This window comes from Aphelocoma coerulescens, chromosome 3 (genome assembly GCF_041296385.1).
Source record: "Aphelocoma coerulescens isolate FSJ_1873_10779 chromosome 3, UR_Acoe_1.0, whole genome shotgun sequence".
In the NCBI taxonomy this organism is placed as follows: domain Eukaryota; kingdom Metazoa; phylum Chordata; class Aves; order Passeriformes; family Corvidae; genus Aphelocoma; species Aphelocoma coerulescens.
In genome coordinates, this window is record NC_091016.1 from 80,066,249 (window position 1) to 80,081,809 (window position 15,561).

The 15,561-nt window shown below is 40.0% G+C and overlaps 1 protein-coding gene across 2 annotated transcripts in view; it reads right to left on the bottom strand.

Moving 5' to 3' along the window:
• The window catches only part of SOBP (sine oculis binding protein homolog), a 111,806-nt gene that overhangs the window by 85,772 nt on the left and 10,473 nt on the right, over positions 1 to 15,561 (bottom strand). For both annotated transcript variants that reach the window (XM_069011031.1, XM_069011030.1), the window contains exons 3-4: positions 14,476 to 14,661; positions 2,270 to 2,421 (exon numbers count right to left, since the gene is read on the bottom strand). In XM_069011031.1, coding sequence (XP_068867132.1) covers positions 2,270 to 2,421; positions 14,476 to 14,661 — 338 coding nt within the window. The remainder of the gene's footprint in view (positions 1 to 2,269; positions 2,422 to 14,475; positions 14,662 to 15,561) is intronic.

Consider the following 15,561-nt stretch of genomic DNA (forward strand, 5'->3'; position numbering starts at 1 on the left):
GCAGCTACTGATTTCCCCTGCTCTGTCAGATCCTGTGAAATTCCAGGCTCCACAGGTCCAAAGAGAAAGAAAATTTAACTCACTGGCTTAACTTTGAAGCAGAGCCAATCAACATGTTATCAATAATGTTTTCTCACCATGTTTTGCCAAGTCCTCCCATATGACATTTTGTTAGTTTGAAACCTCTTTAGTGAATAATAGGACATTTCACTGGGATATGCTGGTATATGAAAATATTAGGAACATCTATTGTAGTTTATATGTGTATATGTGTGTGTATGTATGTATATATATTTGCACACACACATACAAATTAATGATTACAGAGATCTTTCTGGATGGAAATATTCAACATCTTACAGAAGAAGTTAACAGAGATGTAGGAAAGGAAACCAAGGAAAATGTGAAGCTCTAATTCATCCTTTCTCATAATACAAGGACAAAAAAGCCTCCAATAAAGCACAAGGGTAATAAATAGTAAGTCAGGCGAAAGGGAACCTTTTGCTATACTGCCTCACTGATTGAATTCATGGTCATAAACTGTTACTGAATCCTGCTACTAATGGGTTACTAGAAGGTTGAAGTACACCTATGCATTATGTTAACATGCATTTATTTTCATATACTGGGGATCTAAACCTCTTATTTCAGGATCTAAGCTGTAGGTGAAAAAGAATACAGCAAGTTCTTTCATCTGCCTCTCCAAGGTTTCCCAAATTATCATGTACTCATCAGTTCTGGACACACAGGACCACCTAACCAGGATCACTGACAATGCCTCCATTACTATGAAGTATCTTATCCATGTAAATTTGTGACTGGAAGTCACAGGAGCATCAGCTGACAGAGATCTGTATCCTTTCAGCCCAGAGTGTCTGGACTGTGCCATCCACGTTGTAAGGCACACTGAACTGCAGGTGCATAAATGTGCACATGTACACATGCACATAAATCCATGCAAATTTATTTTCAAATGAGGAGCATCTAAGGAGCGTGTATTTCCCTCCTCTACACTTTTTCTAGATAAAAAGAATGTAAACAACACTCTTCACAGAAGACTCATGTGACTTTTACTTGCTTATCTGCTCCAGTAGACACTATGAGCTTGATTCTCCAAGACTGCCACTAATATTCCACTCTACTGATTTTTGCAACCTAATTCTTCAGGCTTTTTTTTTTTTTTTTTTTTTTTTTTGGCAGGATGATGTGACCCAAATTTATAAAGGAGGTTAATTTGCTGTAACATTGCATCTTGAGTCTAGAATCCATATGTACTTATTTGTTATTATGACAGATGTAAAAGACCAGATTTAGAGACCTGAAGTCAGTTTGAACTTGACAGGCTTGGAATGTTCTGAAGCATGAGGGTAAATGGCATCATTTAGGAAACCAAAATGAAAAGGGTTTCATGAACAGTAAACATTTCTAAGACAAATCTACCCAAAGACTCACACTATTAAGCACAAAAGGACACAGCTACTTTTTTAACAACTAAAAATTTTAAGTGTTGCTTGTCTATTTTTCTTTAAATGACATGTTACAAATTCTGCTGCAGAGAAACAGCTGCTGAAGTAACCTAGAGGGCATTTTCAGACACTGTGCTTCAGTGATTACAGCAATTTTTGTAGACATTCAATATTAGGATTGCTTTCTAATTTTAGATGGACTTAAATTTAAATTGAGTAGGAGGGGTTTTCACGTTACTCTAGATGTTCTAACATTGCTTGCCCCAACCCAAAAACTGTATAGTGTCTGAATTTTGTAGCAATGATAATTTATTAAAAATTATACACTTGTAAAGAATGAAACTAGAGCTCACTAGCAGCAGTGAAAAGATATCCATTATTGTGATGGGACTGAGACTCAGGCCCTAAAAGCATTTACCCACTGGCCATGATCCCAATGCCATGGGACTTGGTGGCACTGCCCTACACAACCTTTCTCTATTTCTTTGATACTTCCTCTTAGTTGTGTATATGTAGGAAGTTCCTGAGATTCTAAGGCCAAATTTGGAGTCTTATGTTAATGCTTATTAGTATTTAAATTCCCTGACTCTCACAAAACCCAAGCATCAAGCTGAGAGAAACTGGAAGAAAGAAGGTTAGTAAAGGGCTGACAGTCCAACAGACAATACAGATGGAAAGTGGAGGGACTAGGTGAAACAGAGAAAACAAAAGAAAAGAGTTTCTATTAGATGCTAAATGAGACTCAGGCTGGGCCTGATTAAAGCCATGTCTATGTAGGTTATATCTTTCCTTATTTCTCTTACCTTGTTTCTCTTGAAATATGCTCTTCGGCAAGCTGCAAAGCACTTCTCGCTGCAGAAGCATTTCACTTCACTTCCCATACTCAGGGAATAGCGCTTGATTCCAACTTTCTGGCACCAGGCACACATTATTTGTACATTTGACACATCATCTTCTACAACAAAAATATAAGAACAATGTTTACATGAGATGCAAACACCTTCCTCAGACATCTGCACACTTACTCTTAGATACAAACAGCACCAGCTCGTCTCATTTCTAACTCCCTCACTGTCAGAGGGCAGAACTGTGCCTGCCTGTGATCACCAGCTTCATCCTCAGGCAGCCAATGACCTGTGCCAGCCAGACTCAGCGGACTGGCAAAGCTTCTAAAATGGCTGGAAAAGATGATTAGCTTCAAAAATGGTGCACTGCTGAAAATCTCTGGAAATCTCGAGAACTTTTTTAGCTCCCCTTAAGAGCGCACAAATCTTTATTAAATGAGTAACCAAGACTGAAGGTTTAGTGGGTATTGCTGCTTTGTGCTTGTTACTTACAGTCTGCTGTAGTGAGTCCCTGAGATGCTCTGCTCAGCAAGCTGGTGATAAAACACAGCCAGAAGGTGCTGCACCAAGGCAGGTCTCTAACATGAACCCTCTTCTAAATAAGAAGGAACATAAAACATCCCTTTTCTGCATTATTTTGAAATAATGACTAGCATACAAAACGGGGAGTTTCTGTGTGAATTCAGCAGTCACAGAAACACAAACCTGAGCAAGGCAGAAGATGCAGCACTGTGGCAAAATCTGCCAGATTACTCTTCAGTCATTATGCTCATTGGTCAAATTTTAATTCAGGCAGAGTTCCCAAGCCTCTTTTGAGCTCTTCTCTAATGTGTGTTACAAATGTGGCATGTGTGCCTTCTGCCATGTAAAAAGACCCCAGAGCTTATTTACTAAGGTGCAGCAATATCCTTGTGTGGTCATCATTCCCACCTTAGCTTCACAGACAACAGCAGTGAATAGTTTAGTCTACTAAACAGATCAAATCAAGAAGTTAGCAGGAATCTTTCTGACTTAAAAGTCAAAATTATTCCGTTCTTATGTCCAGTTTATGATACTGGATGACCTTTCAGTTACAGACAGCAGCCATTGTCTAACTTCTGGGAAAAAATATCCCTGGAGACTAATTGTTAAAGCAGTTCCTGGTCCATGAGCTGTGGAGAATTCATAGCTTAGAGATTCTGTCATGCAGCCATCCTATTTCCCTATAAAGGATTTGTTTTTGAAGCTACGCTGTCATCGTTCTGTAAAATTATTGGCAAACTAATTTTTAGCAGAGTGATTTGGCTCCTTTCCCTGAGTATCATAACTCAGAACTACGTGCTGCATTTTACTCACCTTATTGGAATAAATATTGCCAGTTTAACAACTTTTTTTCCTTCCACAAATTGTATTATGATTTACAGCTACAAATGAAATTCCGCAATGTAAAATAATGACCTTTTAGTTTTAATCAGACTGCCTACCTTTAAACCTATATTTAAGGCCAAGTTATGGCACAGATTTGTGTTTAATGTATTGTATCACTTACCCTTTACAGTGGGATTTGCCAGTATCATAAGCGCTTTGATGAACATGAAGGGAAATCAAAACAATTTGGCCAAAATTATCACTAGCCATCTATAGGGTCAAAAAGCCTGCCCTGAGCTGGCTGTAACATCAGTCAGGCACGCAGGGTGCTGCTATGCTGGTTTTGCATGGGACTGTCGCAGCTTTCTCTGCAGGCTGGTCTTGTCCAGGATGCCAACTACTCCAGCACAGACCTAGAGCTCTTCCCCCCATTCTTATCCTGAGCCATTTGAAGTACTTATCTTTTACAAAAGCACCCTGATTCAGCTAATTTTGCGCCATAACAAACCAATGCCTTACAGACTGAACCTGCCCCTTTGAATGTACCAGGACAACAGAAGATCCTCTGAATCAAAGGAACCAGACAGCAGACTCTTGTTTCAGATAACAGTAACATATATTCCCCTACTGATAAGAAGTATTTTATCTCTGGAAAAGAGATCTACCAGTGATACCTTTCTAATTGCCTTCATTTCTGGTGAGAGGAACTCTCATAAATGAAAAAAGAATATTACAGAGCTGAAAGAGAGTTCACTGGCAAAGTAGGCACTGAAGTACCTCTTTTTGAAGCAGGTTGGCTTGTCTGGGGTGCAGTTTTTAACAGGAAACACAGAGATGCACCACTGGGATTCTCAGGGGCTTTCATGAGTGATTTGAGAGGGGGAACACCTCAGCTGTCATTCAATTCCTGTTCAGTGATTCACAAGAACTGTCTCCCATGGATGATGAGAAAGATCCACACTATTGTTCATTTTTAATTACACAGGCTCCCAGCAGCAGCTGTTTACATGGAAAAGCCATGTTATTCACTTTTCTCCACTCTTCTGCAAGTAGTTATGCAGGACAGTCAGATTCAGTCCACCTCCTTCTACCAAAGACTTCCTCTAAGATACATCCTGGCAAGGGGAGGAGAGGAGAGGGACCTTATGTGTCAAGTTGCTGTCTTGCCATGCCCTGTCCAGCAGAGCTTCACCATCACCTCACAGAGAAACCTGTGAAGCAGCATTGCTTCACTTATGGTCCATGGATATGACGATCAAAAAAATAGCACAGAATGGTCTATAAACTACTACTTCCAGCCACTGCATGCACTTCCAGGAAGTGATATGTGATATCCAGGAGGCATCATCAATTTTAGTCAAAATGGTCATCATTCTGAAAGAAGGAAGGGGGAAAGGGAAGGAAATAGTCTAGCTACATACAAAGAACTTCAACTATTTCTCTATTCTACTCCTTTCTCACCCTAGCCATCAAACAATGTAAACCTTTTCATTTCATGGTGACAGCAATAACAGAACTAGATGCCTCTTCAATTTAATAGACTCAGGAACACTGCTACAAAAGGATTAACTGAGTATGACCACGTGAAACAGCCAGGAAATAGCAATACTTCAGAAGGGGGTTCAGAGTACTCGCTTCCTGGGATAGGACACTAATACATCACTTTTTAAGTCATCTTTGCTCCCTCAGGTGCACAGTTGCCCAAGTCAATTTTTGATGAACTTTTTGTAATGCAGTTCATTAAGTGAAATAGAAAACATCCAGTATCACACATCTACAGACCATCAACAGGAACTGCGTCCAGCCCAGCAGGAGGAAAAACTTGGTCTAAAATCAAATCCTTTCTTTCAGCTACAAGTGAAGCTAAGAACAGCAGAGAAAGGAACCCATGCTTGGTACCTGTGAGAGTACAGAGCTGTGCCCTAAGGCCTATGGGTGTGGATGACAGCTGAGGACAATGATAAAGGTCCAAACCTGACTGTGTGCTTTCCTTCTTCATATCAGTTGTGGTAGAGATCTGAGCAGACCTCATGAAAAGAACTATTAGGCATGTCTGTTACAGCGTATCAAGCTTAGCAACTAAAAAAGAGGACTGCAACATTAGCAGAAAGTAGTACTTCATGTATTTCTATGAGCAGTGAGAAGCAATAACAGTCTAAAAACACTAAGACTGTGTGAAATAAGAAAAGAGACTCTTGGGATTTAAGTGCTGTCATCTGCTAAACACAAATTGGAATAATCTGAAACCAGAAATTCGTATCTTGCATTCCATTCAAGATAAAATTCCTCACTTTTTCAGACCTTTGTTTTTCAAGGCCAAATTCTTTGAAAATCACTTTACCAGATTCCCGCCCTGCTTTCAGGAAAATGTATCAAATCCCTGTTCCTAGAGTGCTCAGCTAGAACAACTTGCTGCTAAGAGATCACAGGGAAGCAGGAAATTTCAAATCCAGTAGTTTAAGACTGGTTATCTGTCTTCAATCTTTATTCTAATCTTTTCCTCATGAGAACTGCACTAAGAAAGCTTCTCCACAACAATTATACCAGTTTATTACATCGGCAATGTTCTCCTTTGCTCATAGTCAGACTTTTGCTGGTAGTCTAGCTTAGCATATCTGCTTAAAGTAACATGAGCTCATCCTGACACCATGCCTACATCCATCATGTGAGCTCTCACTGGAGCAGCTCTTCTGATGAAGATCATTCACCATCACTTTTAGAACCCATATAGCTGTGCTGACACATGTTTGTAAAGTACAAAAATATCATTTGCAAGTCTTCGCACAGATCATTTTGAAGTGAAAGAAAATACTCTTTAATAACTGCTTTTTTTTCTCCTCCATCTGGGCCTGCAACTTTATGACCTGCTTTTGCAAAGTGTTTAGCATGTTCTCAGATCTGTCACACTTACGACAGGTAGCATGGGCACTCTTACAGGTGAGACAAAGAGGAGATGGGACTGACACAACTGAATAGTAACAAGAGGGCATTCAGCAGAACATACATATTGCTGTCCTCTGTAATTAGACCAGGTAATAGAAAGATAAATTCTTTCTGTGTACTGCACAAGATCTAAATTTCCAGCCTCTACTTTTCTAGCTCTCAACTCTTCACAGGAAGAGATATTGTGGGAGTTATAGTATTGTGTTTTTCTGCCTCTGGGTTGTGTCATTACAGGTGGAAGAAGTACTCCCTGCACCCACCACACAGATACTGTTCAGTTACATCTCCTTGTGGTTTTTAGCCTGTGTATTTTTCATAATGAACAATGCAATAAACACGGAGTGTTTGCAGTGTTAAATCATGTTCCCAAAGGGAGTAGTTTGTATAACAAGATAAAATTATCACATTATAATAACTAAATATGCATCAGTCTAAAGCATGCTTCAATTAATCATCAAAAGTTTGCACCGCCTCTTTAAGTCTTAATTAAGCAGAATGTTTGGTATTTTTTTCCTTTCAAACCAGTGTGAAGGAGCTGCAGAAAACTGTTCCTCTTAAACCCAATGAGCAGAAGTTTACACTAATCGATCTTATATGGAGACATAATTTAAAGAGGTGGGGGTAAGTGAAGGAAGGCAATGAATACAATGGAGTAAATCCAGCATGAACAGCCCTGGCTCTTTAGCTAAGCAAGCCAGCATGACCTACAGTGTTTAGTGCAATGTTCCTAAAATCTCTAAAATTCTGGAGTTAAATCCTGATCAGTTTACTAAGTTTTGGGTTGCAACACTCTACTGTTTTGAGCTAAGATGTATTTTCAGTTTTAACTCCAGTTTCAAAAAGTTGGGTGAAACTAAATGCAGCTACAGCTCTAATCCTGCATGTTATGATGATTCAAGGGCAGGTACTTCAAAACCTTACTTTCCATATTTCCTTGCAAGAAATTCAGCAGGAGATACTCAATTCTTCTGGCAAGAAGATAACATCTCTCCTGAAGGTGCCCAACCACAGTAGTGTTGTGCAGAAGGAAGACCAGAAGGACAGAGTGTTTGGGATTGAGATCTCAAGTACAGCACCTGGACTGAGTGAGCCTTTGTGAAACCTGTACCTTGACTGTGGTTGTTGATACAAAAAAATATTCTGGCATCCCATCTCTCCTCCATGTCTCCCAACCAACCAGCTCATCTCTGGCATGAGTTTCATTCCACCACACTATCAGAAGCCATGTCTCTCCACTACTGCTTTCACCCACTTTCCTCTTTTTTTCTCTTTGCTGCATCCCACCCCCTCACAGAGGCAGCTTGAATCCCAGGTTTTCTGGGTAGGGAGCTATAATAGCCCTTTTACCTTGAGCTGGGAACTGCGCTCAATCCACTGGTATATACATCTTTAAATATTTTAGCTGCTTTCACTATTACTTTCTATTGAAAAGCTGCAAAACTTCCTTTTTAAAGACTTTAGATCTTGACTTGAGCATCTGCAGCAATAACAGTAAAGGCTCACTGTTTCCACTGGGACCTGCCAGGATTTCAGAATTGGATAATTCCGAGTTAGCCGCCTCCTGCTCCTGAAATCCCAGATCACCATTGAGGAAAATCAAGTTGCATGTATTCAGATTTTTCATCCCAAAGTAGTTCCTGAGGTTGTTGATCCCAAGCAAAGCAGAAGCACCATTACAGTCAATTTTCTTACACCCGAAATGCTTTAGCAAATTAATCTCAAACTAAAAAAGTGAGGAAACAAAACTCCTGAGACATTGCTACAGATCCCCTTGTGGTATCACCTTAAGTACTGATCCTCTAAACAGATGGGGCATGTGACCAACTTAAGGTAGAAGAAGTGCCTTAAAAAAAGTAATTACCAGAGGAAGATTAAAATATAGGGCTGACAATAGAAAGCTCGCTGCAGCCATCGCTATGGAAATACCTCAGAGCCTCTACCATGCATTTCCTTTTAAGGACCAGTCTCTTCAAGTTCACTACTCTGCCAATAAAGCAAAATGTCCCAGTCCCTTTTGAAAAAATCGTTTTGGGGAACCACAGCCTGCCTACGTTTTCTGTGCATGAGCTGAGGCACATTCTTATGCATAGTTCAGTGGGGACTGAATGCACAACACAAAAGCTGGCAGTTAGGCAGGCTTTAAACATGCGAACAAAAAAAGCACCTCTTTCAGCTAATAGAGGGGGAACTCCCTGTGTACTTTGAATATATGTTATTAAGGTGCATACATGGACTTTATGATTTTCTTTTTAGCACAAAGGAAACACTTGGCCCTCCACAGAGAGCAAAAGACATCAACAGTGGGCTAGATGGGGCAGGCATCCTGGCAACCACTGGCATTTAAAAACCTAGGCAGTAATAACTCTACGATCAGTGTAAATTTGATGATGTTTCAAACTGAAAACTAGAGACTATAGGATTTGTTGCAGTGGTTTTTATCAAAGGGTGAAGCCTACCTACAGTTAGAGAAATTGTAACGCTGTTCAGCAACCAGAAGATACTTGTGAAATACTGAAGAGGGATGCAGAGAATAGTAAAATGAAAGTCTCTTCCATACTAGACTTAACTAGATCTGATAGTGTAGTCTTTACTTAATGAAAACTGCCACTGGGTTCTGCCTGGAATCAAACTTCTTGGTACTGTAGTCATAGATCCAATTCCTCAGTGAATTTTGACAGATGATCTTGGAATTAATTTTTAGTGGCCTGGTAACTACCATTTAAAACATCTTTAATGGTTTCAGATTCCTCCAATGCAATTCAAGTATTGAAAGAGGTTACAGTAGGCAGTTCCAGAATGTTTGTAGGGCAGGAACTCTGCTTATTCCACTATGTTGCACAAAGTTACTCATCTGCACTTGTATTTACAGAATCTCCTATAAACTTTAATTCTAAAGCAATGCTAAACTATAACTCAGAAAATCACTCATTCCTTTGTATAAAATAACTAAAAACTTGTTTTAGCATTTGAATCTGGTATTTCTTTGCCAGCTTTGGTAACAGGCTGATTTTACAAGGTAGTCAGCATTGGAAATGCTTCTGCTTCTCCTTTAAGACATTTTGCCTCACCAGATACAGTTCCTCCAGCCCAGTCCTCCTTCACTTCCACAAGTTTCTGATAACTTCTGGTACAACTCCAATCATTATAATTTGGAAATCACTGAATCCAACATTATGTAGAGACACTCATCAGTGGGTTGTAGAATTTACATCCCCTTTCCTTCGGTACCTTGTGAAAACCTTGGGAGGGAGCATTAGTTTTCCCTTGTACTTCTTCCCTCTGTGGAAAGTTCAGTCAACTACATGACATCATCCTTTCTGCCTCCCCTTCAACTGTGTCCCTTGGCAGTGACACAGTCACAGCACAGCATTGCAGGAAGCCAGTTCTTGTTTGGGATGCTCAGAGCAACAGGCACACTCTGTGCATCACTTGTACACAGAAGGACACAGGAAAGGGAAGGATTTGGTTGACCCTCATGCTCAAAGGATAGACCAACCAGCAGCTGTATCCCCCTACCAATGCACTGCCGTGGGGATCACAAGATAAATCAAAGAGCACTCAAAGAAATGGGAAAACTGAGACACCATAGCCTCCAGCAGGTGCCAGGGGAAGAAGGCAGCTTGTTCTCACCCGCACTGAAAGAATTTTTTGCATTCTTCTTTGACTGCTCTTGATTTCAGCCTTCCTTCATCCCAGGTAACAAGAGTTGTCCAAACTTGCCCAAGCAAATGGGCAGAATCACCCTAAGTGCCCTCTCAAATTTACTCTATCATTAAGGGTTGCAGAATAGCAGAAGGTTTGCACACTACATACTAAGGCCCTATACCCTGTACAACTGTGGTGAGATTCCAGGCTATTGCATTTCTGTTCCTCAGTATTTCTACGCAAATTTTAAATTGGAAAAAACAACCAACCAAATAAACAAACAAAAAACTCACCAGCTTTCTTTACATTGCTGTGCAGAAAATAAGAACCTTCTAACACCAAGTAGAACTAGTCTTAGGATCAGTTTGTTGCAATAGGCTGTACTCAAGACTAGCCCTGAAGATCACTCAGAATCTGCTGCCAGGTCTAAACGTAGTTACCAGACTGCTGAGCAAGATGGACTCTTACCAGCCACACGGAGACTCTTACAGCAACTCTCTGGAGGCTGCACTGACTTCTTATTTGCTGCCAGATGAAGGTTGGACAGCTGATGCTGACTTGATTTGGGCACTGCTTGAGTGAGGTCTACCTGCCTGGTGCTGGAGGTCAGAGGAGTGCTCTTGCAGATAGCTTCCACATCTGAGTAACTTGCATTCTCCTGGTGGAGGCTTCCCATGACTGGATTTAGCATCCTGCACTGACACACCATAACCTGAGTCTGTAGACACTCAGTGCACCACATAGGGCCCATGCATTTAACTCAGCATTTTTTTGGTTTAATTATCAGGTACAGCAAGGAGAGAGTGCCTTTATTGGAGCTGTTTATATTTGGTTAGTAGCACCCTAATGTTTTCCAGAATCATATAGGCAAATTGGAACCTTACATTTCATTTGACTGAAACAGAAATCTGAACAGCTTGAAGATAAAATTTTAGTCAGACTGCTCAAAATTATTTGGTTTTCAAATAAAAAAAAAACCCAAACCAAAACAAAAAAATACTACAAAATAGGCATGAAGGAAAAAAAGGTAATTTGTTAACTCTTCACGGTTTTAGCCTGGTCAGACAAAATACAAATGCAGACAGGACACTGTTCAAAGCTTTCCAGTATGCTTAAGGAAAATCTGCTGAAAATCTGCTGAAATCTTCAATGACAGCTTCCTAGACAGTCTAGGACCAACACTCCTTCCTCCTCTTTTCCAAACTGATAGCTGTTTCTGATAAAGAATTATATTTGCCTTCCTAGAAATCCTGTTTCCCTTGGCTTCCTGGCTGTTCTTTTCTACCTCTGCAATTGCTATGTCAGTGCACATTGCAGAGTATCCTTCTTGTTTCTCTTCAGGTTTGTGAGCATCCCCCATGCTCTGCTCTCTCTTCTTCCTCTTACCTGAATCTTACCTGAATTGAATCTTATCAGCAAAAATTATTCAACTAATAATTCAACAGATCTGCTTATCCTCTTCAGACCATTACACTCCTGTCCAAACGAATACCTCAGCCTGTCTTTCTGACACCTCTTTACTCATGCTGACCCTTCTGTTCAAGATCAATACAGCAAGAATTAAAGTCTTAATAATTTCTCCCTGAGTGCTCACTCCATATTATTTGCTCAATAAGGATGGACTGCACCATCTTTCCTATCCTTCAGGTCCATGATTTAGGTATCATTTTCACCTGTGGACACTCCCTTTTGAGCTATATTTAAGTCTTGTAGATTTTTCCCTGTACAATATCTAAAAGCTTCCCTCATCCATTAACAAACTCTGGATGCATCCTAATTCTTAGCCTCTCAGTCACTACAGTGCATTACCACCCGATGTTCTCTCTGGCCTGTAATGTAACCTTGTCCTCTGTGTGTCCACACAAAATCTGCTGCAAAGATCCCTTTTCCTGCCTAGCATTTTAACCTTGAAGCTTTCTCTTGGCCTCCTTCTGCCTCTCTCTCCTGTCCCCTTACTTCATTTATCCACTCAAACATGGATAAATGCTTTGGTGTTTGTGACAGGTCAGTCATAGCCTGTCTGTCCTCCATGCTGAAAATGTCAATCTTCACCTTATTAATTAATGATGTGAGTCTAATCATGTGCCTGCTCAAGTCAAAGAAGCACCTTTGTGCTGTTTCCAAAGACATCCCCTGTGCCTGCGATGGACTCCGAGAAAACATCCCCAGAGTTACTCTTGTCTGGCTTTGTATCACTCTGAAGTTTTCTGCTTTGATGTAGTGCCCACAAAACGGTGTCAAAGTGCAGTACCAAGACTACTGCCTCGCACAGTGGCTCTCCTGGCTCCTTTGTACTCCCTTTCCTACCAGTTGTTTCTTGCCAGGCTCTTCAGGATGATCATGACTAGGGCACCTACGCCCTAAGATAAAACAAAACCATTACTACCCATGCTTACTGCAAATCCCACAAAGGTTGTGAGTCTCCTCCCCCTCCAACCCTCCCAAGCTTTGGTCTCTAAAACAAAGGTGAGATAAATACATTCATCTGCTCAGAAGACATGGTAATCTAGTCCTCATTACCAATCGTGGGATAAAGTCAGAGGAGGCAGAGATTATGCATTTGTATCTCCTGTGCAGGTAAAACAATGATATTCATTGTTAATGAATTAAATAAAAACCTAAAGGTGGAAAACACTTACAAAAAGCTCTCTCTACACATTACCCTTAGAGGTACATTTGAACACAGGATCATATGTTGTAGGTGGACAGGCAAAGAACAGAAGGCAGTTGACTTGGCCAAGATTCCCTTGTGTCCACTTAACTACTGTTGCAGTAATTTGTTTTTCTACTTCATAGTTCAATCTCCTCCTGCTTTTTGGTGTCATAAAAACCCAGCAACTGTGGCAATCTGCACAATGCATGCTATAGCCTTGTGTTCACATACCACAAATTCAGCATTCTGGATTCAGTCGTGACTCAGATTGGAGTAGAAAATAGCTTGGGATGGCACAAGCCCTTGATTAAAGCTTTAGGGCCAAATCAACAACAGCTGAGGATCCAGCCCATATGGCCTGAGATCTTTAGCTGTGTAAAGGCTGCAGGAATGGGCCCAAATAGCTTTGGTAATTAGCAAATATCGTATAAAATAGATTGAAAGTCTTTGGCAGGGAGTGCATATTGAGTAACATTTGAAAATTATTCATAGCATATTAGATACTTCTTTAGAGATAAAACTCAATGGCATAACAATAATTTAGGAGGGGAAACTGCAGTCTATTACACGACCGACAACAGGAAAACACTTTCTTGGATTAATCAGTATTTTACAGCTACCTTTAGACAATGTCACAAAGGGCAGAGGTGACCATCTAACACCTGGGACCTGATCCTGCAAGCAGTTCTGCCTCTGCAGAAGCACCCTGGCACCTCGTGGCATCTCTTTAGCCCTGTGTGTGGAGAGCTGATATTCTTGGGTAGGAGATGCATGTCACCCTGTATTCCTCAGTGCCTTGGTCACTCAAGAACAACCACACCACCACCCAGGGACGTCCATGGAAGCAGGACTCAGCCTGCTCCTATCTGGATTCACCAATTTTCACACCGTGTGGAGCAGTAAACGATAACACAATTAATCACCCTGGTGTAGCCCTAAGAGCTCCTTTCACAGATTACAGTAAGCAGCATGCAGAGGGGAATAAATCATTTTTCATGCAAACTCTGAGGAATGGCATGTTAGAAAACCACTCCTGATAAAAATCTAATGAAAATGTAAAACATCTCAGTGCAGTCTCCTAGGTAGAGTCAAGATCATATTAAACCCTTGAGAGACAGCAGTCAGGGATTTCAATGGGAATCAAGAGACAGTTTTCCCAGTATGAGCTTGTTAACCAGATATAAAGACATGATACTGATTTGATGGCTTTTTCTCTTTCACTGCTTCCTTCATGCAGCCTATTTTTAATGTAATAATCTTCCATTAATTTAGTTAAAGGCTTTATTCACCAGAACAAAACCTTTTTTTTCCTAAAAGCAAATGCTGTTGAACTGCTGAGAACATAATCCAGCACGAGGAGTGTCACAAGCAGAGCAAGTTTGTTGTCATTGCATTTGCAGGAGTTTTTCAAGAATACTAAAGTGACTAAAGCCACTCTCCCATTCGTTTTTAAAGTTCCCTGTGACTGGATTTTAATAATTTTGAAATCAGCCCTCTTGCTAAGACACTATGATCCAGTAATCTCAGGACGTTGTCAATAACCAGTAACCATTTTTACATATTCATTAGGATTTACCTGCTGGTGGCTTTATGAAAGGTGGTGGAATTAATGGGACAATAATAGGTACATTCCCGTGATCCTTCGACCCTGCTGGTGAGTCTGACAGTCCATTTCCTGTGGCAAGCCCTGGGTAGCTTGGGTTTATATTGTATGGTGAAATAACACTGTCCTCAGGTAATTTTGGTTTTGGCAAAGAATTTTCTGTAAAACACAAAGAACACATTGAACAGTATGACACATGTATTTCTTAAATGGCCCTGCATATTTTCACCAATCTCTTCATTAAATTACTTACTCTAATATAAGAATGATGCACAAAACCCCCAGACATTTTCCCTTTTAAAGAAATTGATAATTTCCAGTAATCTTCAGAAATGCTCAATTTTTTTCAAAATCAAACTCACACTTTCTTTCTGCAGAAGGTAAAAAGTGGGATTATTTTGTCATGCATATCCTTGGTATGCCTGATTTAGCCAACAGCAACCTACTCTTGCACTTCATTTCTACTGTTTGCATGGTGATCACACTCAGTGATCACTTCACCAGCACAAGGAGCATGAAATGAAGGAAAAAAGAATTCCTATTCTCTATAAATAATATGAGTAGTAATTATGAAAAGAATTTAAATAAAGGAACAAAATATTGAAATCACAGCAAAGTGTGCATAAAATTATGACAGTTATTATTATAATTCTTTAATCCCAAATCACCTCAGGATTCTTATTTGTAGGAATTTCTCTAATACACCTCCGCCATGGGGCACAACTTAATTCTTATTACTTCCTCTTCTCCCATGTCTCAGAACAAGATTTTTTTCCCCTCCCAAAAACTGCATACACCAAAAATTTCTACCTGTCATAGGCATTTGACATCTATGGTACATAAAACTTATGATTTGTATCATGTGCTGATAAAAAAAGTATGTCACAAATTTCATCAAGTATAAACTGGAGCTAGTAATCATTCAGTAAAAGATATATTTATTAAAACAGAAATAAATTAAGTGCATTACTACACAGGAACAAGTTTCTTCAAAGGTAGCTTAATAACATTACATTTTCAATGAAAAATAAATATTGATCACCAATGGTGTTATAGAAC